General features: G+C 37.2%; 2 protein-coding genes and 1 long non-coding RNA gene across 5 annotated transcripts in view; 1 reads left to right on the forward strand and 2 right to left on the reverse strand.

Moving 5' to 3' along the window:
- kcnh6a (potassium voltage-gated channel, subfamily H (eag-related), member 6a) overlaps positions 1 to 5,984 on the reverse strand; it is a 36,784-nt gene extending 30,800 nt beyond the window's left edge. For both annotated transcript variants that reach the window (XM_079605421.1, XM_079605420.1), the window contains exons 1-2: positions 5,851 to 5,984; positions 622 to 852 (exon numbers count right to left, since the gene is read on the reverse strand). In XM_079605421.1, coding sequence (XP_079461547.1) covers positions 622 to 852; positions 5,851 to 5,926 — 307 coding nt within the window. In that variant the 5' untranslated portion in view covers positions 5,927 to 5,984. The remainder of the gene's footprint in view (positions 1 to 621; positions 853 to 5,850) is intronic.
- On the forward strand, positions 5,675 to 21,922 carry LOC306994887. Of its 2 annotated transcripts, none has more exons than XR_013796756.1 (3): positions 5,675 to 6,365; positions 6,990 to 7,079; positions 12,503 to 13,101. It is a non-coding gene; the product is annotated as an uncharacterized lncRNA (long non-coding RNA). The 2 variants fall into 2 exon arrangements; XR_013796757.1 differs by lacking the exon at positions 12,503 to 13,101 and adding an exon at positions 21,809 to 21,922 and having other exon boundaries at positions 5,868 to 6,365.
- Positions 13,036 to 22,265, reverse strand: gfap (glial fibrillary acidic protein). The gene is made up of 9 exons (XM_079605702.1): positions 21,756 to 22,265; positions 18,191 to 18,251; positions 18,019 to 18,114; positions 17,559 to 17,720; positions 16,241 to 16,366; positions 15,899 to 16,119; positions 15,773 to 15,816; positions 15,583 to 15,668; positions 13,036 to 14,998 (listed from the first exon to the last, which is right to left on the reverse strand). The coding sequence occupies exons 1-9, from the start codon at positions 22,250 to 22,252 to the stop codon at positions 14,957 to 14,959; spliced, it is 1,335 nt and encodes a 444-aa protein (XP_079461828.1). The 5' UTR covers positions 22,253 to 22,265; the 3' UTR covers positions 13,036 to 14,956.
- Positions 22,266 to 26,353: the final 4,088 nt, after the last annotated feature.

Here is a 26,353-nt window from a genome sequence, read left to right on the forward strand (position 1 = left end):
GGCATGAACAACACAATAGGTTCAACACTACCCATTAAGTATCAAGTTGACACCTGAATATTGATTTAATTTAAAATCACGTTAACTAACCAGCTAATATTCATTAAGAATATAGATATATTTTGTCTAGATTGGCAATATGTTTAATCTGTCCTATTTAATCACCTTTTTTTGTTTGTTTGTTCTCTATTTATAAAAAAAAATAACAGCACGTGAATTACACTTTATGTAATATGCATAATGGCAAAAAAACTGCACAGATGCAGATGTCATGACAATCTATCTGCTTCTGACGTCGGTGCTGCACCTGCTGCCGATTGAAGAACATGCTGAATAACACTAAAAGACTAAAAGACGGGGAGGAGCCGAAGCCTGCCGCTGTTTTCATTTGTGTTTTAAAGGGGACTGACGATTTTGTGTACAGATTACGGAGTTAATTACAATATTTAAAAAGAGAGCCTAGTGACATCTCTGGTTCAGACAGTGCCGTCAGTATCTGGTGTATCTGAATTAGTTGCGATAGTAAAGATGTGAGCATCAGAAGCACAATACTTTCTCACACAAACCATCTTTTGGTATATAAGGAAATTGTGAGTGAAATCCTCGCTAAGCCCAGCATACCTTCTTTAGAGTAGTACAGGATCTCCACCTTGCGCTCTTCTGACCCGAGCAGGGCCTGTGCCAGCTGTGCCAGGGCGCTCTTCATAGTGCCCGGCCCCACCAGGAACTGACACGTGCAGGACTGCTGCATGATCTCTGCCCGCGAGAAACCAAACATCTGACAGAAGCCCTCATTGCAGTAGATAATCCCACAGTTCTTCACCTGGGCGTTAGCAATCAGGAACTTACGATCTGGTCAGATAAGTGTTAAGAAAGAGTTACGAAAGAAAAATTAATTGACATGAACATTTCGCCTGTTATCAGGGGGGGGAAAGGACATTTAAAAGTGCATTTAACACACACTGAACTTTTGTGGGACATGTTGTCACATTATAGCCCAATGGGGTAAGTTGTCACAATGGACAACTTATTATTCTTATTATTCTAAATTATTACTATTAATTTACAATTAAAACAACTTGTCTCAAGCTGACATACAAATTTTTTAAAGATTTTTAAGAAACAAACATTTTATCTAGATCAAGAGGGTTGTGAACGGTGTATTTAAACTACATGTTTGAAAGCAACATACAAAACAACTGCTAGAGAAATGAGAACTGATAACCTTTATGTAACCAGACTTTCTTACAGAGAGTTATACGTTTTATTCCCAGTGTCTTAACTAGCTCTTCTCCTCCTCAATACAGGATATAAATAGTTGGATTCAATTTTAAAAGTGTGAGATAACTAGTGAAAATACTTCTAATTTTTATTATTTTTAACTTTTTATTTTTAAATCCATAACTTTTTTTTTTCAGATTATCAAAAAAAATCGAATACATATCCACACTTTGTAGGGATGCTTTTGATGTGATGGTCTTGTCTGTTTAATGTCTCTCTATTCTCTTTCTCGTTCCTCAGCCTGTATAATACTACAGAAAATGTTTTGTATTTCCGATGGCTGCTTTGACAGGTGCTATTTTTGCAGCAAGAGCTGATTCACACATCAGCTTCAACAGGTGGAGAGCAACACAGTTCATCTTAAAACAGTTAAGATTGAATAGAAATAATTCTTAGCTCCTTTTAGCAAATTAAAATTCTATATTTTCAAGGGTATTTTACCTGTGCCTCTAAGGACACACACTGCCTGCTTTTATCTCTGAAACTCAATGTTGTTTCTCCATCTCTGAATGTTAATTGTGTTTGGTGACAAGAACTTTAATGCCCCTCAGCATCAAACTCATTATCGCCTTTTTACTTCAGGAATAGAATACAACGCACTGAGATGGTTGCCTAGCAGCGGCAAAATGACACTTAGTCTTTACTGATAGTGAGTGAAAAGAGGATCTGCAGGCTCACATTCACAATATCTACATGCACAGGCACATACATGCTTGTATACTTATTAATAGATGAAGTATTAGCAATACACACATTGGCTAACTGTATGGGGATATGATTGTTGCATTATTCCAAATAAATAGTTTAAGATCCACAAATAAATGAGAAGAGTTTCACAAAAATGTATAAAATTCACAAATTAATCGAGTTAGGAAAATATTTACAAATGTGTTTTATGTCACAAACACAACTCTGCCTGGCATTCATTTGTGAATCGTTTCCTGTGCATTTGTGAATCGTTTCCTGTGCATCTGTGAATCATTTCCTGTGCATCTGTGAATCATTTCCTGTGCGTTTGTGGATGGCTGCACGTATTTGTGAAACCGCTTTCTGTGCATTTGTGAATTACTGCACACATTTGTGAATCGCTTCTTGTGCATTTGTAGATCCCTGCACGCATTTGTGGATTTTGAAACACTTCTAGCGTCAAGACGTGCATACAAATTCACAAATAAGTGTTTTCATGTTTGTAGCATGTTTTCACTACAACCAATCACGTTTGGCTTTACACTCGGATGGGAACAGTTTCCTTTTGCACCCCTGAAAGGAACAGTATTCTATGGGCGCTTCGTTCAAACTGAGCTGAAGTGCTGTTTGTGTGGTTAAAACACCTTGCTTCCAAAAACGTATTAGAGTTTAAGGCTTCTTTATATTTCCATCAGGACCATCCATCCTCTCTACAACGGAAGCAAGCGGCGCGACAGAGCGCATCAAAAGCAAATAGTAACTTTAGTTATTGTGTAATGTTGCTGTTTGAGCATGAACAGCATCTGCAAAGTTACAACGATCAAAGTTCAAAGCAAAGGAAGATATTTGCTTTTAAAGAAATAGTTTCTGCTGAAATCCAGAAATGCCTGAAATCCTAACTGCTGTTAGGAAGTTGGAACTACACGACATTCCTCCTAGGTTAGTGACATCACTAACCCTAAAATTAACATAAACCCTGCCCCAGTATTTTTAGCTAAAACTTCTCATACACATTCTGGGGACAACAGAGACTAATTTTACATATTGTAAAAAGGGGCATTATACCACCCCTTTAATCATACTGTTTACACTGGACGCGACGCAACACAACGATTCATTGACAGTAAAGGGATGCCCATTCTACTTTACTACACAAAAGTTTCGCACATTCATTTTGACGTGTCCAGTGTAGACAGATGTAGATGATGTAAGACATGGCACAACGCCAAGACAGCAGCATAGTGTCGGCGCACATCCGGCCCACATCTGGTACCAGCCTGTTCTCACGCAAATACGTCTCTATAGCACGCAGTGTGTTTATCGTGCAATTTATACACGAAAATTAGTTTTTACGTGGATATGATACGCACTTTATTGCGTGATATACACACGCACCCCACACCACTAATCCTACCCAAGCGTATAATACACACGCACCCCACCTCACCCTAAACCTACCCATGTGCTATCCATGCGTATACTATGCACGTAAAAACTCATTTTCGCGTATATATTACACGATAAACACACTGCGTGCTATATAGACGCATTTGGTGTGATCGGGTTGCAGGTACACGTGGATTCCACAGGGTTGCTGTCTGTCTTCGACACTATGTTGCTGTCTGGGTGGCTAATTATGCCTTTTAAAGCACAATCGTGGTGGCATATATACGACATAAAATATATAACTATAATACCAAATATGAGCCCAAATGACCATCAGTGATTTAAAAGTACAAGCCGAGTTTTGTGAGTGGAAATTAATGCAAATACAAATCTTGCACTGCTAATGCATCTTAGCTTTTGTGTAGGATGCTGCAAGTAACATTTACAGACTTATGTTTTACAACATAAGTCTGATTCATATGAAATATTATGTGTGTGGTTAAGTGTTATAACCGATATAATCTATAATGCATATCACTTGTCTGCTGGGAATGTCACTTTTAAATGATATGATCTCTTTGGAATGCAACAACCTGTCGCACATTTAAAAAGAACCCACCTATATCTTCTCTACAGATAAAGGGAATCATAATACATTCTTTTAACTTTTAAAATACAATTTTTAATGCTCTATAGATCATCAAATCCTCAAGAGGTTGAATCCATCATTCATTAGTCAACTACTTATTGATGCTTTTCTGTTCCATCTTAAATAACGTGACGCTTCCATAACGTGTTGGTCCCATAACAGAGATGTAAAGCGCTTTTTCTCTGGCATTTTCAAAGGCATATCAAATATAATAATGTGGCTTGGCTTGATACACAGTCTAATGGTCTAACGAAATCCAAATTTTAAACATTTTTACTGTACCAATTTTATGGGCGTTGTACTTCTGATTTGAGCCAATGAATGATGAATGAATTAACAAAGTTATTTCAGGGCAAGACCGTCCTGATTTGTAAACATATCACGATTGGTTGGAGCAAGAGTGTGACTCAGCTCAATGGATTCTGATTGGCTTACGTAGCCAGTGGGTGGAGTTAATTAATATGTGGATTTGTATGCAGGTCTTGAGGAGAAATGTCTCAAAATCCACAAATGCATTCGGGGATCTACAAATGTACTAACCTGGCTCCACCCTCCTACGTATTTCCGCTCAATTTTCATTTTCCTTCACTACTAGGTCTGGGATTGTGGTGTATTCTTGGGTTTTCTCCGGTAAATTTTTTACCGGTCCAATCAGCGAACAGAGGGAGTGGCTGGGAACGATGACGTTGAGGTTGTGCGCTAGTTTGAGTCGTCATACGTCACGACCAAACGTTAGCGATTGGTTATGGCAGATCCAGAGTGACTCTGGGCAGATCCAATAGTTTTAAACTTCAACAGAGTACCCGCCATGGAAGTTAACGCTTGTCAATGGAGAGAGGCTGGTAGAACCAGGCAGGCAACAAATGCACAGGAAACTATTAAAAAATGAATGCCCAGCAGGCAGAGTTGTGTTTGTGACATAAACGACATTTGTAAAAAAAAAATATATATATATATATTCTTTTTTTTTCCTTCCAATTTTCGTTTTATTTATTTGTGATTTTTGTTGTTGTTGTAGAGTTTATAAAACTCTTTACTTTCACCTGTATATAAAAAAAGAAAAACTTTTACTAAGATACCATGACCTTTTTTATTTTGACTTCTGAGGAAGAACCCTCATTAAAGGCCTTGCAGAGCAGGCATAGGCCATGCTTTGGGTTTATCATGGGGTAAAACTAGATTTAGGGTAATTATGGCCTGGATAGAGATTAAGATTTTGATCTCAAAATTCAAAGGGCTCTTCATAAAGATAAAACTAAAACTTGTAAGTCTTCTGTTAAAAATGCTTCCCCTTTAGACTTTGAAACGGTGGTAGGATCAAACATGCATTGGACAAATGTGGTCAAATAGCCTACACATTGGAATTTGTTAACGATATATGAAAACTGATATTATGCAAATGTAATCCCGTAGTTGTGTAATGACACATTTGTCCAAAATCAGGAAATATGATTGAATGAATAAAGCAGGTGCAGGACATAAATAAACGCGCGCACAGAGAAGAATGGAAAAACAAAAAGACAGACGGTTGTTAGCTATTTTCTATGTTAGATTCGTTTTTCCACTGCATTTACATAATGTAGATAAAATAAGCCGGGTTTGTTGAATTGCTCTCTCACCTGATGATCAACTGCCATGCAAATAAAATCTCAAAATACCAATGACTGACCTACACACTTCCAATGGCCGATTGGCCGCTCGCTCTCTGACTGACAGTTTCTCGCGAGTGCGTATCAATTGCTAAACAAAAAATAACATTGCTATGACTACAATAAACAATAACACACTTCTGAACTATAAAATATCGACTTACCCAAAGAAAGAAAATAAAAAGTTTTTAAACTCACTTAGCCCGTCGAATTTCCGGATGATGGTGTCCAGATAAGTGTTTTGAAGAGCGACGTGTCCCCGGCGCACAGGCATTTTCACGCGTGGACAGATTCAAGAGCCCTCTTATTCTGGTTCTCTCTCTCTCTTTCAAGGACGACCGAGCAAGACAAAAGACGATAATCTAGAACTCGTACACATTGTTCAAGAAACGAGTGTTTATAGCCCCAGCAATAAACAAAAAGGACACGTGAATGCTAATGGGATCCTCGCGAAAGTGAAAAGTCACCGAGTCCAAATGCAAAATAAAAGAAAGCCGGTTTGTCTGAAAGCAAATGTCTTGCAGTTTTGGGACTCTAAACTCTCGCGCCGTCAGATGAAATGTCGCTGCATGCTGTGGTAACGCATGGATGTGCTCACTGAAACCAGACGAAACATATTCTGAAACAAAAATAGAAGAACAACGCGACACAGCAAAACTGACGCCCGACACCTCAGAGGCAGCCAGTCTGATGAAGCTCGTTGTGGAATAATGGTAGGTTGCCTTTACAGGGGAGGCAGTGGACACAGCTGTCACTTTTGACAGAAGGCAGATGCGCGCTCATGCTCCTCTCTCTCTTTCTCCCTCTCTCAGAGAGCGTGCGTTTATCTATGAATGTCCTAGTGGGATGCAGTCCACCAACGAGCACAACATTTACACTAAACACAATAGCAGTAGGCTATAGCCAGTATACTTACTGTCGTAGGCTACTAGCATTTAGCAGACGATCATAAATGTTTGTGATAAAGTTTTTTTTTTCTTGATAACTGATTTGGATAAGTGTGTTAATTGATAACACACTTTGTGTGTGTGTGTGTGTGTGTGTGTGTGTGTGTGGTGAATTTATATCTTCCATGTCAGGATGTAATTAAGTTAACATGCATATTTTGTCTGAAACTTAAATTTCTTGATATTTTACTTTTATTTGATATATATATATATATATATATATATATATATATATATATATATATCGGAGAGAGAGAGAGAGAGAGAGAGAGAGAGAGAGAGAGAGAGAGAGAGAGATATTTGCTTTTCAGACAAGATATGGCTAGTTCTATGTTCTGACCACCAAAATAGTTTCAAACAAAGCCAAAGTGTGTTTTTTTGTCTTTCCAGGGCAACTTATAGCCTTCGAAGCAGAGCAGAACAGCATCTGCATCAGCAGAGAGGCCTGACATTATCGCCAATCAACACAGACTTAAAGGGGTAGGCTTCACCACTGTGGGCTTTCAATAAAACTTTGCTCCCTACGCAGTAGAAAGGCGAAACTAATTCTTAAATCGGTGCCAACAAAGAAAACAGAGAAAAATGGCTGTTGTCTTCCCTTTTGCCAAATAGGCAGGCAAACTTCAACACCCATAATGCACTGGGTATGTTGCCTTCCAAGGCCACTCCCACCAGTCTGCTCTGGATACACTTACCAGAGTCAAATACCACCTGGCTTTAGTAGGAAATACTGCCTAGTAAACTTTTGTTCATAATGGTTGTACCGGTATTGTTCCCGGTTAAAACTCAATGGGCTCAGGGGAGGCAAGAGAGACGCGGACTCCTGCTGTTAATTTCTCTGCTGGTTCGCTGTTTGACAGTGTTACTTTAGATAAACTAGTTATTTATACACTTCTTATTGTCATATTTTTTTAATAGTTGTGCTTTTTATTTTTCTAATATGGATTATTTTCTCATCAATTTTTTGGGATTTTGTCCTTACCTCTTTGTTTCACCGTTCCATTCTGTCTGGATTAGTTTATCGTTGTCTTGAGTTTAATAGGCTATGGTTTATTAATCTCACACATTTATTTCCCACATTAAGCATATTATATCTAATCCTGACAGATTAAAATCATGGAATTTAGACCTAATTTATTTCCAAGACCACATTGTATACAACATACATTAATCCCAGTCTGTGCATTAATTTATAGTTAGCAAAGCAACAGTGAAATGTGCAACAGCAATGCAGCCTACAATGGGTTTATTAATAGGCATATTTACAGATTTTAAGATGATGATGACATGAGCATATGTGAGTGAATGAGATGAAATATCATTGAGAGATGACAGATGTGTTGCAGTTTATTAAAGTTAAAGTTTATTGCCATTTGCACAGATTTATGATAGATAAATTCATCAATCATCCAGGGTGCGAACGGTCCTGCTTCTCATTATGAATCAGCATTATGATATAATGCATAATTTAACTCCTAATCAACTACTTAATTAGAGTTTTGTAGTCTTACCAATAAATCACCAAGACAGTCTAAACATTTTCATGATATTTAATACTTACTAAGACTTTGATTCCCAAACTGGTTATTGTTAGGCTCAGCCATGTTAGCGGCAAACAAGTTTATGCATTGACACTCAGAAGTGTGAAATTGGCCTATTATTGTTCTGTTAATAACCTTCTGTCGATCTGACTGTCCGTGTAATGCGCATAGCGTCACCATTTTCACAAATTCGCTTTTTTGTAGTTTACATGCGACGATAACGTTTTCAGGCCCCAAAACGCTGTTGTATAGTGTAAATGAGCTCTCTCTCTCTCTCTCTCTCTCTCTCTCTCTCTCTCTCTCTCTCTCTCTCTCTCTCTCTCTCTCTCTCTCTCTCTCTCTCTCTCTCTCTCTCCCTCTCTCTCTCACCTCTCTCTCTCTCACCTCTCTCTCTCTCACCTCTCTCTCTCTCACCTCTCTCTCTCTCTCTCTCTCTCTCTCTCTCTCTCTCTCTCTCTCTCTCTCTCTCTCTCTCTCTCTCTCTCTCTCTCTCTCTCTCTCTCTCTCTCTCTCTCACCTCTCTCTCTCTCACCTCTCTAGTGTTTTCAGTCAGATCCCAGAATGGAAAATCCCACATCGGTGTCTCGCCAAATGAGAACACCACTACTGAAGTGTTTTATCTGTCCCACATACTTCTAGTATCCCAGACCTGATTGCTTCCATAACCATATACAAACAAATCGGAGAGAATAGACTCTCAGAAAAACAAAGTTCAAAATCTGTTGGACCATAATGACAGCTTCGTCTTGTCTTCCACGTATATTGATATCAAATATGTCCAGTAATATCCTGTCCCTCTCACCTTCCACACTAAGGTCACTTAAGTGATTCACATTTTTAACAGGAGATAAACGTTTCAGTGCTGGAAGCAGTCTTAACCTGTGTGTGAATGAACAGACAGAAATGCGGTGGTCATGGAGAGATCTGACACAGTGTGACAGGTTTAGCTGATTGTGACGTACTTTGCACAGATTCTCCGGGTGCCTGAGTGAAGAGGTGGCGGCGCTCGAGGGTCAGACTAAGGTTAAATAAGAGGACATGTTTGATTACAGCCTGAACAACCTCTCTGGTAGATGTCAGTTTTGCTCTTGGTGTCTGATGGGCACATCTTAAATCACATCTCTTATTAATCAAGGGAAATTTGTTTTTATCTTGCCTCTCACAGGCCTACGGAGCCCCTAAAGCAGGGCTGGCCAACTTAAAATCCACTTTCCTGCAGAGTTTAGATTTAGACCTAAACTGTGTCTCAATTCATCTACTTATACTACGCCCTAAAAGTATGTACTCTTTTTGTGAAGAAAAAGTAGATACTTTTGAGTGTGTAGCAAAAAGTAGACAAGCTTTGGGACATACTAACACACGTCATACAATTGATTTTATCAGGTTAAACTTTGAGTAGTCAAACCTTTTTCTAAACCTCTCACGGTCGGTACCGCATATCCACCATGTTTCGTAGTTTTTAAATAAATAAATAAATAAGCAGCACTTTGATAGATATTAGAAGATCCTCATTGTGTCAGAAATACAGGGGGGAACAGAATCCGACGGCAAAAAAAACCAGCTGTCAGAATCCGTTCCCCCTCTCCCATTATGAGAGGTGTTGATGTAGTGGCTTAAAATTGCTGATTCTATTTCATGTGTGGATGGCGCTTACCTGGCACCAGTTTAAATAAATACATTTTGGAATTTTCCTTTTTGAAAATATGGGATCAAAAAATGGCCACGAGCCGGGACTTAAAATCACCTAAAAATCATCAGCTCTTAATGTCAGAGCACTCACCACTAGGCTGTGAGGGCCTGTCAATCAATGTCAGTTTGATTAATATTAGAACCTCATTGTGTAAGAAACATGAGGGGAACAGAATCCGAAGGCAAACAAACCAGCTGTCGAAATCCGTTCCCCCTCTCCTATTATGAGAGGTGTTGATGTAGTGGCTTAAAAAATGCTGATTCTATTTTGTGTGTGGATGGAGCTTACCTGGCACCAGTTTAAGGGCCAGAGTTTCATGTCCCTGCAGTTAAAGGACACAGTGATGGTAAAGAAAAAATAATAATAATGAGATGGATGGATGGAAAAATGTTTCAATGATTTTGCGTTCTCTCACAAAAGTATTGCTTTCCCCTGAGAAACTCTGTTCACATGCAAAACTTATTTAATGGAAATAATATGAGGTGGAAAAATAAAAATAAAAAGGTGTAGTGCTTTTGCGAGTGAAAGCAAAGTTTCTTGGGAGAAAGCAATTTTGCGAGAGCATTGAAATATATTTTTTTAACAGATTCAAGCTGGCATGTTGTGAAATGTTGTGAATAGATGTTTGACGATTATTCTAAATGACTGGGATATTGCTATTAGTGGGATATTGATAATGTTCTTACTGCCAGGGACTTTCTTTGTTTCTCATGCCCATATTACCCTTAGATCTAGAGATAAGCTGCTTATAATAGTTTATTTCTTAGTGCAGTGTTTAACTTTGAACCAATAGCCCATCCAAATGCTATCAGACCATGTGTCACATTGTTCTAAGTACTCCTTTTCAGATATCTAAGGTGTTGTTATAGCCTTTAACACTTCTTTAAAGTACATCAGTGAGGACATCATGTAATTGTGGCTCTCAGTTGCCCTTGTGACTCATCTAATATGCCCCAATTTCTTCACAGGACTCAACTCAAGCCAAATTCTGTCAACTCAATATGAATGTCTAGCATTGGTGTGAAAGGTTTTAGTGACCTCAAAGCTTGATGATCTGAAATTAGATTTTATTTTATGATTTTTGATTGTGACATTTGTTGGCTCTGTGTTTTTTTGAGGAAATCTACCCAGCTGGCAAAATGTTCCCAGATTAGGCCAGGGACATGTTGTGGAAAGTCATATTTCTCAGCATAGGTCTTCTAAATACACATGGGGTCTGTACTATCAAGTCCAGGCAGTTTCTGTCCATTTGGAACAGGGGGTTTCAAAAGTTTGAGAATGGACCCTTTTCACATTTATGAGTTGAATTTTGAAAATAAAAGTTTAGTAATTAATTACCATATATTAACAATACAAGTTGTAACAAGTAGAATAACCACCAAAATATCAGCATTCAACAATGACACGATATGAAATATATCACAACAACAAAAAATGCATTTCCGCAACTTTCCAAAAGAAGAACGCGCGCAGCATGCAAAAACATGCATATAGTGCGGCCCATGCAGGCCAATTCACAAACAAATTGCTCTTGTTACTTTTCTTGGAGTTGGTACTTTTAATGCCATGTTTGACTGACAAACTCACATTACCGGTTTGAATCAGTCTGAATCCATCAGAGCAGTTACTGAATCAACACCAATACCAATGAATGACTCACTTATTGAACTTTAAGTTCACCTCAATATAACCATTAAACTGCTCTAACTTGCTGTGCCACTAAGAAAGCAAAAATATATTCTCTCTTTATCTGCATAGCTCATAATCTTTATTCATATTTTCCTAATTTTTGTAGGTTATACCATTAGATAATTTAGCCTACCCAATGCAATTTGACAACAAAGAAAATACAAAACAATAATAGGTTAAAAGAACATTTTTGTTCAGAATGCAGTCACTTCGAATTTATGCATTTTAATCTCACTGCTTTGATTTTAACATTTAGAATCATTTGACCCCAAACTATGGGTAAAGTAATGAAATGAGTGCTGTGTTTATAATATTAATTTATCTTTGTTGACCCAGAATGAGTATGTCACTTTATATGGTCCCAAAAAAACATGCTGTTATGTACTTGTAGGTGAGATATTTCACATTGTAAACCTGTGAAAATATTACAGGTTGAGATTTTTCTTTGGTTTTGATTTTCATTACACCTCCTCTACCTGGGAAGGATTTATTATCTTGATAGCCAGGGCATCGAAACCTTAAATAAAAGCAAACCTAGTTCTACTTCTAATCTACAGTAACCAAACTGTGTCCTGTCAACATTGTTAATCAATTAAGGACTAAATTAAAAATAAAGCTGGGATTTTATTATAGAAATAAATCATGTTTTTCATTTGAGGCAAAAAGAAGACAAGTCTCGGTCACTTTTATGCCAGTCATTGATTATGGGAATATTTTGTTTAAATTGGCAACTACTAAACTTTTAAGCTCTTTAGATACATTGATTTTATCAGTGTGCACTTACACTAAATTGTAAATACAATATTCACCACTGTGTTATCTGTACAACAGAGTTGGTTGGTCGTCATTATCAATACGCAGATGTAAACATTGGTGTTTATTTATAGATTAATTTAGGGTCTATTGCCTCCATATCTTTGCTCTCTTATCCAACATAAACCTGTTGGAGTTTATTCTTTTTCTTCTTTTTTTTGCGCTCACAGGATATGTATACCCTCTCAGTTCCACTCGCCCAAACTGAAATTGGACAAGCTTTTCGGTATGCCGCACCCAGTGATTGGAACTTTTTACAAAATGACCTGAAATTGCAGGCCCTGGTGTCAATTCGTATTTTTAGATCTTTCCTTAGCGAGCCGTTAAAAGAAGAAACAATTTGTAAATGTTTTTAATTGTTTTGATGTCATGGTGATTTTTTTTTTTTGATAATGTTGTGCTGCTCATCTTGGCCCTTCTGTAAAATAGATTTTTAATTTAAAAAAGTTGTATCTGGTTAAATAAAGATACCCTGACAAAGACATGTAATTTCCTCTTACCAAGCGTGGGATCCGCACTCTGTCAGTGACCCTGTCACACACGCCTGTCACTCAAACCTTCTGCCCCCTTGACATGTTCACATGTCACTTCCTATTTCGTTCACTTTTGAGTCTTTATTAAGCAATCAGAATGCATCAGCTGCAATGATTATGCAGTTTTGTTGAGAAGTCTTCTTCTATAAGCAGACACAAGACACTGGAATAAAAAATATTTTTTATTACTATTAATTGTTAGTCACCACAATACAGTGACATGCAAGTTAGTATGCAAGTGTAGTGAGAAAGTAAGCACTCCTCGGTTTAAAACATAGCTCAGTGTTACCTGGCAGTATTATCTCACAGTAAAGATGCAGTCACATTAGCGAAATCTTGCATGCAAAAAAAAAAAATCCATTATTGTCTATAAATCTTACACACTTTCAAAACCAAGTAGATTTTTGTTGGTCAATGCAGCTAATTTACAAACATGAGTGTAATCTGCACAGGAAACCTGATCGCGTGTATTCCTTTAGGAATGAATGGTAAATATGACTGCATCTTAAAACAATATAACAAGGTATCAGTCACAAAACTCATCTATTAATTCATCTCTTCATATGATGGGTAACACTATGTTAGATGTTTATAATGAATTTAGTAAGATACATTTTTTTATTGATTAAAATGTACAATTACAGTTTTTTACAGTCGCTAGGACACCTTTCTCAATACTTAAGTCACTTTTTCAAAACTCATTACACAGTTCTCCTACTTTCAGCTCGGCACAGCAGTTCATTTCACATTCAAAATGCACTAAAACTACCAAATCACTTCGTGCATGTCTCAAATCAACACATTCTTCCATAACACTAGCAAAGGCTGACAGCCAACAAACACACTTTATCACCCACAAAACAATGACCTTAAAAACACTAACAACAGGAGCATTATACAATGTTTTCCTCTGTAAATGCTTGCTTTCTTCTACCTCTCTACTGTTTACAATTCACTGCACTATAGAATGAATCAGACATGATGCAGTATGCTTCAATACTTTATATTTTATGTCTTTGGAGTAATTCCAAAGTACACAAATTTGTCTACACCATCCACCGATACAGATACAATAGGAATCAGCTGTGGTTGGTCCAATTGTTTTTATACCATTTAATTTTCAGATTCGAAATATATTTCATTACAATATTACTGTAGAAATCAAAATGCTGTCGTATACAGTTTTGTATTATGTTATTGTTTTGAACTTAAGTTTAACAGTTTTGAAAACAGTATATAGTTTTGAACACAGAGTTGTTGTGTCGAGGTGAGAAAATAATTAATGTAATTTGAAAGATGTTCTCATTGAATGCATTTTGTGCCAAAGCAATGATAAATGATCCACATTTAGCCCACATTCAGTTCTGTTGTGCTCACTGTGTGAAGAGTTTTGAAAAAGTGACCTAAGTATTGAGAAATGTGTCCTAGCGACTGTAAAAAAAACTGTAATATGTTTTCTATAGGTCAATCTAGTCAACGAGCAATTTAAAGCATTTTAACCTGGGTCCAAAGAGATGAGTTAGCTACTGTGCAAAAACATTGTGCACACACAGTGAAGAAGGAAAATATGCATAGCACCGCTGACAAAATCCATCATCCCTTTAAAACTCACACAAAGATCTTGCTGTTATAGTTCCCTTCTGCCTTACCTCAACACTGACCATTCCGATTCAAAAACTACCGGTTCCAAACCTGCACTTCTTCATCTAGTACATAATCCTTAAAGACTACAATACATTTCAGAACAAAATCTCTAGTTTGTGCTTGACAAAAAAACTATAATCCCCATGTACCCGCTCTGACCACTAGCAACATAATTTTCTACTTTCTACTTTCATCTTTCCAAACATGACTTTTTATGGCACAATCGGCGATAAACTAGACTACTGTCATGCTAATACTCTTCGCCACAAAAGAGACAGACACAGTAAAGAGAGAAGCCCAGGAAGAGAAAGAGTTGTGTATCGCTTATTGTTGCTAATGCAATTGAATAGTTCCCAGGAACTATATTCACTAGGAGAAAATAAGCGGGGAAAGTTGTGGAAAGTGAAGGAGCTCTTCAGTTGCAGCCGAGACAGTCTCTAAAACTGATTACGGCAGATCCTTCCTCTCCGTAGTGGACTCTTTAATGATCTGTGAAAGAGAGATTGCACAGGTTAGTTCGTTTTGTAAATGGTTACACTTTACAAGATTCCATTTGTTAACATTAGTTAACATGCACTAACAATTGAAAAATAATTCTAAAGCATTTATTAATTTCACTTAATGTACATTTCAACATTTTGTATAGGTTATCTAGGCTATTTGTATCTGTTTTGTATCAAAGTTATTTGTTAATATTATTTAAAAGGCTTTACTGTCCATTGGAGCTAATGTCAACAAACAGGACCTTATTGTAAAGTGTTACCAAAAAATATATATAAACTTTTACATAAATGGATATAATGCAACATTTACATTTGGCCAGTGACCCTCAATTCAGGTTTTTAATTTTTTATTTGGCACCTCTGCTCTAATGAAAGATAGAATGAACAAATCAATAAATAAACAAAATGATCTATTATTTCATTGTGCTGTGCAGAGAGATAGTTACAGATAGAGATAGATTATGTCGAAGTGTATTCAAGTGAAGTGGATTTCAAAAACTTGAAATGGCTATTTAAAAAAAATAGTTGATTCAAAAGTTGATGAACAGCGTCCCCTAGCAGCGCGTTTACCTCTCCGTCACGAGTCTCAACAGTTCGCACAACTATGTTCCTCTTCACATGTGCCTCAGGAGTCAGCTTAGTGTCCATGGTGGTGTCTAGCCGCACACACACACACACACACACACACACACACACACACACGATTAAATAGAGAAATTTAAATCAAGCTGTAATCAACAAGTGGATAATGAATTATCACCTCTAAACTGTAAGTTGGTAAAGTTCTGCACCGGAACTGTGATTCTAGAAGGGAGAATATTAATTGATTCATATTTTAATTAATTTAATCAATATGGTTCATGCCTTATTTTCCTTCTTTCCTCACCTGCTTTCTTCTCCTTCGAGCAGCTTCCTGTAGGTGGCAATTTCAATGTCCAGGGCCAGTTTTACATTGAGTAGGTCCTGGTACTCCTGCAAGTGTCTGGCCATCTCCTCCTTCAGCATATGGATCTCGTCCTCCAGACGAGCCACGGTGTCCTGGTAACCGGCCGTCTCTATGACGTAACGTTCCTCCATCTCTCGCAGCTGACGCTCCAGGGACTCGTTCTGAAAGAAGATTTTAATGCGTGGTTTCTCTGCTGTCAAGTAGCCTACTGTGGTCTACAGTCATGACTGACATTTTTGTTGTTCTTAATAAGTTTGGTGGCAGGTGAAATGAAACACTTACAGACCCACGAAGAGATTCCAAGTCACAGGTCATGCCCTGAATCTGCCGACGATACTCATTGGCCTCCTGCTTAGCTTGTCTGAGAGCTTCTCCATTCCGATTGGCTGCATCAGTCAGATCAGCAAACTAATAAAATACATAATACATTTTTCTTATTTATTTACTTAATTATAGTTATACACTAAAATTTGAAGCCCCACACATGACACGTGAAAAAAAAAAAAAATATATATATATATATATATTCTTATATACATAGTACCGGTTAAAAGTTTGGAAACAATACTTTTTTGTTATATTTTTTAAAGTAGCCTAGTCTCTTAATCTCACCAAGGCTGCATTTATTTGATAAAAAATACCGTAAAAACATTAATACTGCAAGATAGTATTACAATTTAAATTAACTGGTTTCTGTTGTAATGTATTACAAATTTTAATTTGTTCCTGTGACGGTAAAGCTGAATTCTAAGCATCATTAATAATAATAAGAAATTATTTCTGAAGGATCATGTGACACTCAAGACTGAGTAATGATGCTGAAAATTCAACTTTACCATTAATGGAATAAATTACATTTTATAATATTACGACAGAAACTAGTTAATTTAAATTGTAATAATATTTCACAGTATGACTGTTTTTACTGTATTTTCGACCAAATAAATGCACCCTTAATGTTTCTGACCGGTAATTTGTTCCCACAAATTATGAATTTGTTCCATCTTTTTAGTAAATCGTGGCCACATTGTACTAATTCGCTCCCTCATTTTGATTGAACTAAAACAAGGGAATGAATCATTACAATGTGGCCACGATTTAGAAAAACAAGGAAACAAATTCTTAATTCATGTCCACAATGTAACTAAAATGATGGAATGAATTAATAAAACGAGGGAATGAATTCTTAATTTGTATAATATCCACAAACACGTCATGTGCGGGGGTTCTGCAATAAAAAAATTGGTGTAGAAACAATTTTCACTCGGAAATTGCTAGTAAATTCACAATTAATTACAAAGAAATAACTTTGATATAACTTTGAAATAACATTAAACATGAAATTTTGAAGAAGACAGACTGAAATAGTATTTTCTTGTAAAACACACTCCAATAATCTTTGTTTTATTCACAACTTTGAAAAATAATATTTTTTTTACAGTGTATAATATACGTATAGTATAATATCATAAATAAAATGTTCCTCTAAAAGAGAAAATCCACTAAGGAGAATGCGTGTGTGTGTGTGTGTGTGTGTGTGTGTGTGTGCGTGTGTGTGTGTGTGTGTGTGTGTGTGTGTGTGTGTGTGTGTTCATGTAACCTTTGAGCGATACCACTCCTCAGTCTCCTGTATATTGGAGGTGGCCATGGTCTCAAACTGAGCTCTGATCTCCTTCAGGGCAGTGGTTAAGTCTGGCTTAGACACATCCAGATCCACATGAATCTGTTGGGCCATCAGCTGATCATGCAGCTCTCTCATCTCCTACACAGAGAAAGAAAGAGTATGAGAAGTGTTTGAGAAGTTTCCAGGTGAGGGAATATAATGTTTTTTTTAGTTTGTTTCAAGTCTGATCTTTACTATCCACACTGTCCTTTTGCAAGCGATGAAATTGTGAATCTGTTTGTTCAGTCAAAGTCATCAGAATCCATTATAGCTACAAATAGCCAGATTAAATGAACAGATTTGAGACAGAAATGCCAGTTGGAGAGTAAAATCTAAGAGACAGGGAAGAACTGAACAGATGGAAGTAGGGAGGAGGAGAGAGGGAGAGATAACAAACCTCCTCGTGGACCTTCTTCAGGAAATTGATCTCATCCTGCAGAGCATCAATCTTCCTCTCCAGCTGTACACGGTTCAGAGCCGCTTCATCCACTTCCTGGAATCAAAAGTCATGAAATTCATGACAGCAATATGCTAACTCATGAATAAGACGGGAATGGAGTGGTTCTTACTTGTCTGAAGGTGTTGAGGTTATTCTCTGCCTCTTGACGTAGGGCAGTTTCATCTTGAAGTCTGGAAAATGGAGTAAAAAAAAAAACAGTTACCATTCCTAAAGTGAACTTTCTCACAACCTAAAAAGGATTATATCCTAAGTTCAGCAAAAAACTGTAACCACAAGATTAGTCCATATGCACCGATCTATCACCTGCAGGTGTGTTGTTGATTTCTTATTTTCCCTCTTAAAAGTTTTTTCTTTATATATATATTAGAAAGGATGGGTTGTAAAATAGTTGTAAAAATGGTGATGTTTATTCACTTTTTTGAAGCCTTCACTTAAGCAGCATTCCCAACAAGCTATATTTATCTCACAGTGCCAATGACTCACTTATAAAGTCACTTGTCGACACTAATGATATCCTGCAGAAAGATTGAATGTACATGCAAACTGACAGACTGTCTGGAATGGTTGCAGGACAGTTGCCCTCTAGGACTGAGTTTGGACACCACTGACCTAGACATAGAATAAAAAAATTAAAAATACAACTAAAATGTCTGTCTCGTCCTTCGGATGAGACGTTAAACCGAGGTCCGGACTCTCTGTGGTCACAAAAAATCCCAGGGTGTCTTTGGAAATATTAGGGGTGTAACCCTGGCATCCTGGCCAAATTTGCCCAGTGGCCTCTGTCCATCATGGCCTCCTAATCATCCTCCTATACTGATTGGCTTCATCACCGTCTCCTCTCCACCAGTAAGCTGGTGTGTGGTGGGCGTTCTGGTGCAATATGGCTACCGTCGCATCATCCAGGTGGATGCTGCACATTGGTGGTGGTTGAGGAGATTTCTATGTAAAGCGCTTTGAATGCTGAGAAAAGCGCTATATAAAAATGTAATGAATTATTATTATTATTAAAAATGTATTTGTTGTGGGCTTCATTGATGTTACAACTAACCCAGAGTCCATGAACTAGCTCACCTTCCAGCTTTCACCAGTGCTAATGGTGCAAAGCACCAACAACTTGAATGAAAAATAGTAACAGACACACACAATAAACATAATTTAACTTTGATGATTTTAACTACTACAACGCAGAAATATCCATAACAAAAATAAAGGAAGTTTCTTACATCAATTTCTTACATCAATAAAAAATAAAAATAAAATCCCTACTCTAAAATCTGCTGTCATCCACAGGCTCTTCGTTCTCACATGTGGAATAAGGACTAAACCGAGCATGTGTGAAGTTAATCAGGTCACGTGATTTATAACTTGTTCCTGATTGGAGAAATTGGAAGTGTTACAATCAACCCGTGTCACAATCATCCCGGTCTCCCTATAAAACCTCTCTTTAAAAAACACAAACAAACAAAAACACAATACAGTTTGCTCTGCTATCTGTGATGACAAAATGATGATTAAAACTCTTCTGTTCTCTGTGGCCTTTGACACCTAGAAAGATGTCGGTTTTATTTACTTGATTTAATTTCTTATTTTGATTGCTTTTATTTGCGTGGTTATTATTTGTACTCATGTTTATGTTTATGTCGTTTCATTTTATTTTATTGTTGTATTTTATACGTAATTTTGCTCCTCATGTGAGCTGTTATGTTATGTTTTCTTAATTATGTTTCTGTACAGCACTTTGGTCAACTTTGGTTGTTTTAAAGTGCTTAACAAATAAAGTTGGATTGGATTGGATTGGATGACATGAATGTTATTTCCCCAAACCTCATTCCTAAATAGTTATTTGTGATAAATCAGCCATGGCAGCTGCAATGAAAGGCTCTCAGTGGATGGGGACCTGGTGTGGTGTGGTGAGACCTGCAGGAGGGGCAGGACAGGGTTCAATGGATCACTCATGCATCATTAACTGCTCTCACACACACACACACACACTGCAACAGCCACTCTTTCCCACGGGGTGGAGTACATGCACACCCTTTCATATTCTTCTAAACTGAGCAGCTACACCTGACACAAGCAGTCCAATATACATCAATGCAAACAATTCCAAATAAATAGTGCCCAGTATGAGCATACAAATAAATATCTACATCAAAAATAATCACCTTGAATTCAGATACATCGCTCAGTCCTAATGCAACTTCACTTTTTGTTTTGTTACCATGGTCCATGAATACAATTTTATTTTGCATCGCCATTACTGATGTTCCATCAAATATTAACAAGGAATTAAATAGAGAATTAAAAGTAACATTTTTATATAAAAACATATACATTCTCGTGTCTGTTCTATTAAGATTCTTTGTTTAAGTCGTTGATTCCAATGAGTTTAAAGTTGAGGGTTTGGAATGTGATTGAAAAATTCTTCTCTCTCACACCTAACAACGGGGCATCTGCCCTGGGTGGGTTCAGCCTTTGTGGAAGCTGTGCTGAGGTATTGTGCCCCTCCCTGCCCCCATAGTACTCAGTGGATCAGGCTTTAGTAAAAAACAAAAAAGCCAGTGTGGGATTGAATGAGAGCATGAAATGGAGACCCTCTCATTGAAAATGGGTTTGGGTGCTATAAATTCACTAGTAAGATTGTAGTTTTGGCAGTGATGTGGAAAAATGCTTAAGGCGCTGCAGTTTAAATTTGAAGAGATTATCTACCCATAAGACAGCTGTTCTTAAGGGCAGGTTAATAGATGGTGTTTCTTTGACATGGCTTGAGCTGTTTTTGTGTCATTGTTCTCCTGTTGCTCTTAGCGTTCTTCTTGGCCTGTCCTGGAATGCGTGACACCTTCACCCCAGACAGACACATCTAATCGTACACAAGCACACCCTATTTAATTTGACAAGCTGGTTAGTGTGATTTTAACTTTGAGTTGTCAATTGTTTTCATCATGACACCAGTAAATCAAGGTATCCAGGTATATATTCCTCACTGGGAATATAAAGTGAACGGATTAATTGTATCGCTTTCAAGTGTCTGCCAATAGCATAAACGTGAAGGTAATGTAAATACAAGTCAACTGGAATAATCAGAAGTTACCTTGAAGATGAAAGTTTATAACATAAAAAAAACCCCCATTATTCCTTCAATTTTTATATTAATCTCGCTCGGTATTCTTCATTCACAGATAATTCAAAAAATTCCCTTTTATATATAAACATGTTTTTTTTTGGAAAAAATACAAATATATGAATGTTCTTTTTATCTATCTATCTATCTATCTATCTATCTATCTATCTATCTATCTATCTATCTATCTATCTATCTATCTATCTATCTATCTATCTATCTATCTATCTGTCTGTCTATCTATCTATCTGTCTATCTATCTATCTGTCTGTCTGTCTATCTATCTATCTATCTATCTATCTATCTATCTATAATATTTGGTTTCACTTGTTTTTTTTCTTACTGTTAAAATACATTGTATTTTTTCCCTCTCATAATTTCTGCAGACCCCTGAAACAGTATGAAACCCCCTGTTTTAGACAAACAAGGTGCAATAAATCAAATATTTATTATTTTTATGTTTCATTTTATTTTTTTGAAAGTTGCATTGAAAATCCACTTTGCTTAAAACTGGGGAGAGCCCTCTGAATGGGCATACCACATCTGTCCTTACCTATGTTTAAGAGTGGTCAGGTCTGAGGCCAGGTTGTCCTTTTCTATCTCCAGCCTGGCTTTCCCAGCGTTGAGGCCGTCCACCTGTCTGCGAAGCTCCCTCAGCTCCTCCTGGTAGATGTCCCCGAGACGACTGGGCTCCTTCCCCCTCAGCTGGTTCAGTTCTGCCACCAGCATCTTGTTCTGCTGCTCCAGGAAGCGCACTTTTTCGATGTAGCTGGCGAAGCGGTCGTTCAGCCCCATCATCTCCACCTTCTCATTGGTGCGCGTCTCCCGGTACTGGGCCTTCAGCAGGGAGTCCGCTGAGAAGTCCAGCCGCTCCCCGCCCAGGGACAAGCGTGAGGTGGACATGGTGGCTGGGCTAGAGGTGAGGTGGCGCGGGCTGCTGTGGTGGGACAGGCGGCCCGTGCTGAGGCGGCTGGTGATCCCCACGGACGGGGAGCCGCCCGGTGTCCCGAAGCGCTTTCGGTAGGATGAGAAAGTGCGCTGGGGTTCCATGGCAGAGGAAAATGAGACTGAGTGTGGGTGAACTTTGGGTTTTTATAGAGAAGGTGGGGGAGAGAGAGGGGGTCCAATGGGGAGGGCAAAGGCCAGGGGGTGTGTATGTGGGCCCGGAATTGTTTGTGCTTGTCCACCCAGTCTCCTGACTGCCTCTTTTCACTCTATTCGGTCTGTCTCTCTGGTGTGGGGTGCACCGTGTGTGGGGAGGGGACACAGCCAGTCAGAGAAAATCCTATTCATGCCACTGCTGGAACACATACACAGAGACAGACTGTAATGGCACTGATGTTTGACTGTCACTTCAATTCTCCCTCACCCCATAATAAAGTGCAGCTTTGTACCTCTTCTGAGTTAATTTGAAGTTCCTCTCCTTCTCGGTCACAGTTTTTCTGCCGTTCCAAGAGGGATTTTAATGATGTCACAGAACATTGGGGTGATTACGTAATTCTTCATTATAAATAGAGTCTAAAGCTCTCTTTTGTGCTGATCTGGGAACATCACACACTTTCAGCACCACTGATTCATATCTGTTTACCAGAAAAATATTCAGAGTATATATTATAAAATATTAATATATACAGTTTTCAAGTATTCAGAGGATTTGACTTATTCAGCTTTACACAACTCACACTGTATGAATGTTTACCCAACAGTCAACATTCTGTCCCCGTTTTCTCACCCTCATGTCATTCCAAACCTGTATGACTTATTTTTTCTGGGGAACATGAAAGATGACATTATGAAGAAAATGCCTGAGCTGCCATAAAATTTAGGTAAATGGAGACCAGGGGATGTCAAGCTGTCAAGCAAAAAAAAAAAAAAAACTCAAATTAAAACTATAGATAAAAATCCTTTCCGTAAATGGAAATAAAGCTGAAATCAAATAAAATATAAATATTAGATACAACTTTAGAAATGTGAAATAAAAATAATTTAGAGCTAAATAGAAATATAAAAAATAGAAACTAATAAAAATGACAAATTCCCTAATAAAATTACCAAAAAAAAAATCTAATTAAAATGAATGAAAACTGACAAAACAAAAATAATAGTATATAAATAATAATAAAATAACGTATCAAAGCATCATGAAATTAGACTTTATATCCCATCTGCTGTATTTCAAGTCTTCATAAGATAACTGTGATAACTCACTTGACAAATGTTTACAAAAAAATGTAGCGTGGACATTTTGGTAATAAATTTATCATATATATATATATATATATATATATCTTTTTTTTTAATCACTTAGAAATATAAAAATGTAACAAACATCCAGTCAAAGGAACCAAAGACTCACTTGCTTTGCATCATTATATATGACAAAAAGATGAAGTGCAAAAGATATGACACAAATGGTTTGGCTTATGCCCGCGTCAGCAATAGAGGAGTGTATCAGTGGCAGAGACACTCACAGCCAGACTGAAACAACACATCCACCAAAACAGATTTCTAGGGGATGAGCTCATCAGCAGCCAACACTGATGACCTGCAGACTGCAGGATTGTTATGGCTGGACGGTCAGGTCCAGTGAATGTTGGGTATATGTGAAGATGTCTATTTCTGCGGTCTAAAATCACAAAGAAAAGTGGGGTAAGACGTGTCAGTGGGAAAATTGTGTGTCCACTTATTGTAAAGAACTGTGCACACTTGTGAACATTTAGAAATGACACATTAAATACATCAGTCTGTGATGTGAGAGGAAGTATGCTGTTTTTTTGCACACTACATAATATATTTAAATATTTTCGAAAGCAGTCTCTTATGGCCACCAAGGCTGCATTTATTTGATCACAGATAAACAATCATATTGTGAAATATTATTGCAATTTAAATGAACTGTTTTCTACTTTAATATATTATAAAAAGTAATTTATTCCTGTGATCAAAGCTGAATTTTCATCATCATTACTCAGTCATCAGTCTTCAGTCACATGATCCTTATGAAATCATTCAGATACAATGTTTTGGTGCTCAAGAAACATTTCTTATTACTGTTATTATTGTTGAAAATAGTTGTGCTACTTAATTGCTCTTGGATGAATAGGAATATAATGTAAAAACATACATTTCTTTAAAAAAAATCTTACTAACCCAAAGTTTAAATGGTAATGTATGCAGATATAAAAATATTAAATATTTAATGTATCTTTAAAATATATACAATTGTATATATTTTATAAATTAAAATTACAAAATTGTGGAGAGAAGAGAGTAACGTCAAATTGCAACCCTGCAACATTAAGAATTGTAACGTAGAAATGAAATTAGAATAATAGGATTTATTTTTACAGTATTCTTGCCTTAACCAAACCTGTTTATCTGAAATACGATATACTGGAATTCATGAACCTGAACTTTAAAGCATACTTTTTTCTTTTTCTTTTTACAGATTTAGAACAGATTGTTACTACAAATCTGCTGGTTTAAGGTTAATTCTGTAAGAACATTATAATTATGTTAAATTAAACAATGTAAATGAGGAGTTATCAACTAGGTTAAAAGGCAGTTCAATTCAATCGTAGTGCCTTATTTCCTCCTCAAGCTACAGTTCACATTATCTAATGGTTTAAATGCCATGGATTTTATGTACAGGAAATATGTACAGTATGCGTCTCAAAGCCACCTCACCTGACCTGACAGGTCCCTTTACATAATACTTTGAAACTGATCTGAAGTTATCAGGTCTATTTTATTTTTTTAGAACAAAAAAAAAAAAGAACACAGTTCCTTGTGTCTCTCTATTGCTGTAGAAGTAAAAGCTGCACATGGCAACAATTTATTATCTTATGGTGACTGTTTTTAAGAATGTTTCTCATGATTGATTGATTTTAGATATTTTGGCATCAGAAATCCACTGTAATGTCAAGCCAATAACTTTTTTAGCCAACAGGTGTTTAACAATCCTGTACTGCAGCATACTAATAATCCTGTACCGCAGCATACCATCATGCTGCACTCAGCAAAAACCGGTTTCAATTTAGCAAGCAGACTATATAATCCAGCACACGCTTGCAGTTTACCAGACACTCACTGACACCACATACGTGTATTGCTGCTGCAAAAGGAGTTTGTTAAAGCTGCAACCATGAAGGCTCTAGTGTGTGCTCTTGTTCTGATACTCGTGTGCAGCACTACTGGTGAGTTTATCTTCTATAACTGCTGAATAACAAATACTGAATAGGCCTACCTTTATCGTACCGGTGATAGGATAGGAATTCAAAACTATGAAGTAAACCTGGAATTGTTAAACGACTGTGCTGAACATACTGTAATTGTACTGAAATCAACAATAAGTATATTTTGCTTGCTTCTGGTCTGTATACATGCAATTCCACAGTAGCTCATGATCTGTTTGTGGCCATGTCTCTTTCATTCTCTGTGCAGTGCACTCCCTGCAGTGCTTCACCTGTGTGGAAGACAACTGCAAGGTCCTAACTACATGCCCCCCATCTGCCAACTTCTGCAGGACCGAGGCCACCGGTAAGTGCCGAGACATGTCCTCCTCACCCTGTCACTGCTATGCAAAACTACTGTTCTGAGCCTCGTAAAAAAAAAATATATATATAGGCTATATATACAGTCAAACCAAAATTTATTTAGACTTCAACATTTCTATCACAGTTTAATCGCTATAGTTTAGAAAATGGTAATAAAATATGACAAGAACTCAAGAGTTATCAAATCAGTTGATATATTCATTGGTTTTGGCCATCCTTCTGTCAGACTGTCTCACAAGTGAATAAGGTTCAATAGCTGACAGCTGTTTAATTTAAGTACACAATTAGATAATACCAATTTAGGTCAACCAATTAGCAAGCAATGCTTCATTTTGTTCGGTCTGTGGTGTAAAAAGATATATATATATATATACAAACAGTATATAATTTAAATGATATAGGCCTATTTAATATATGATTGTCTATTTTCAGTTTCTCACTTGGCTCGTACATGTGAGGAGTTCTGCACACCTGGGGAAAATGTCCACTGCTGCGATCAAGACTTGTGTGGATGAACGTCTCTGTGCGAAGAGCCTTGTTATGCATGAAGAATTATGCATCAAATATTAATCATTAAATTTAAAATATGATCACT

The sequence above is a fragment of the Phoxinus phoxinus genome (genome assembly GCF_949152265.1).
Source record: "Phoxinus phoxinus genome assembly, chromosome: 1".
Classification (NCBI taxonomy): Eukaryota; Metazoa; Chordata; class Actinopteri; order Cypriniformes; family Leuciscidae; genus Phoxinus; species Phoxinus phoxinus.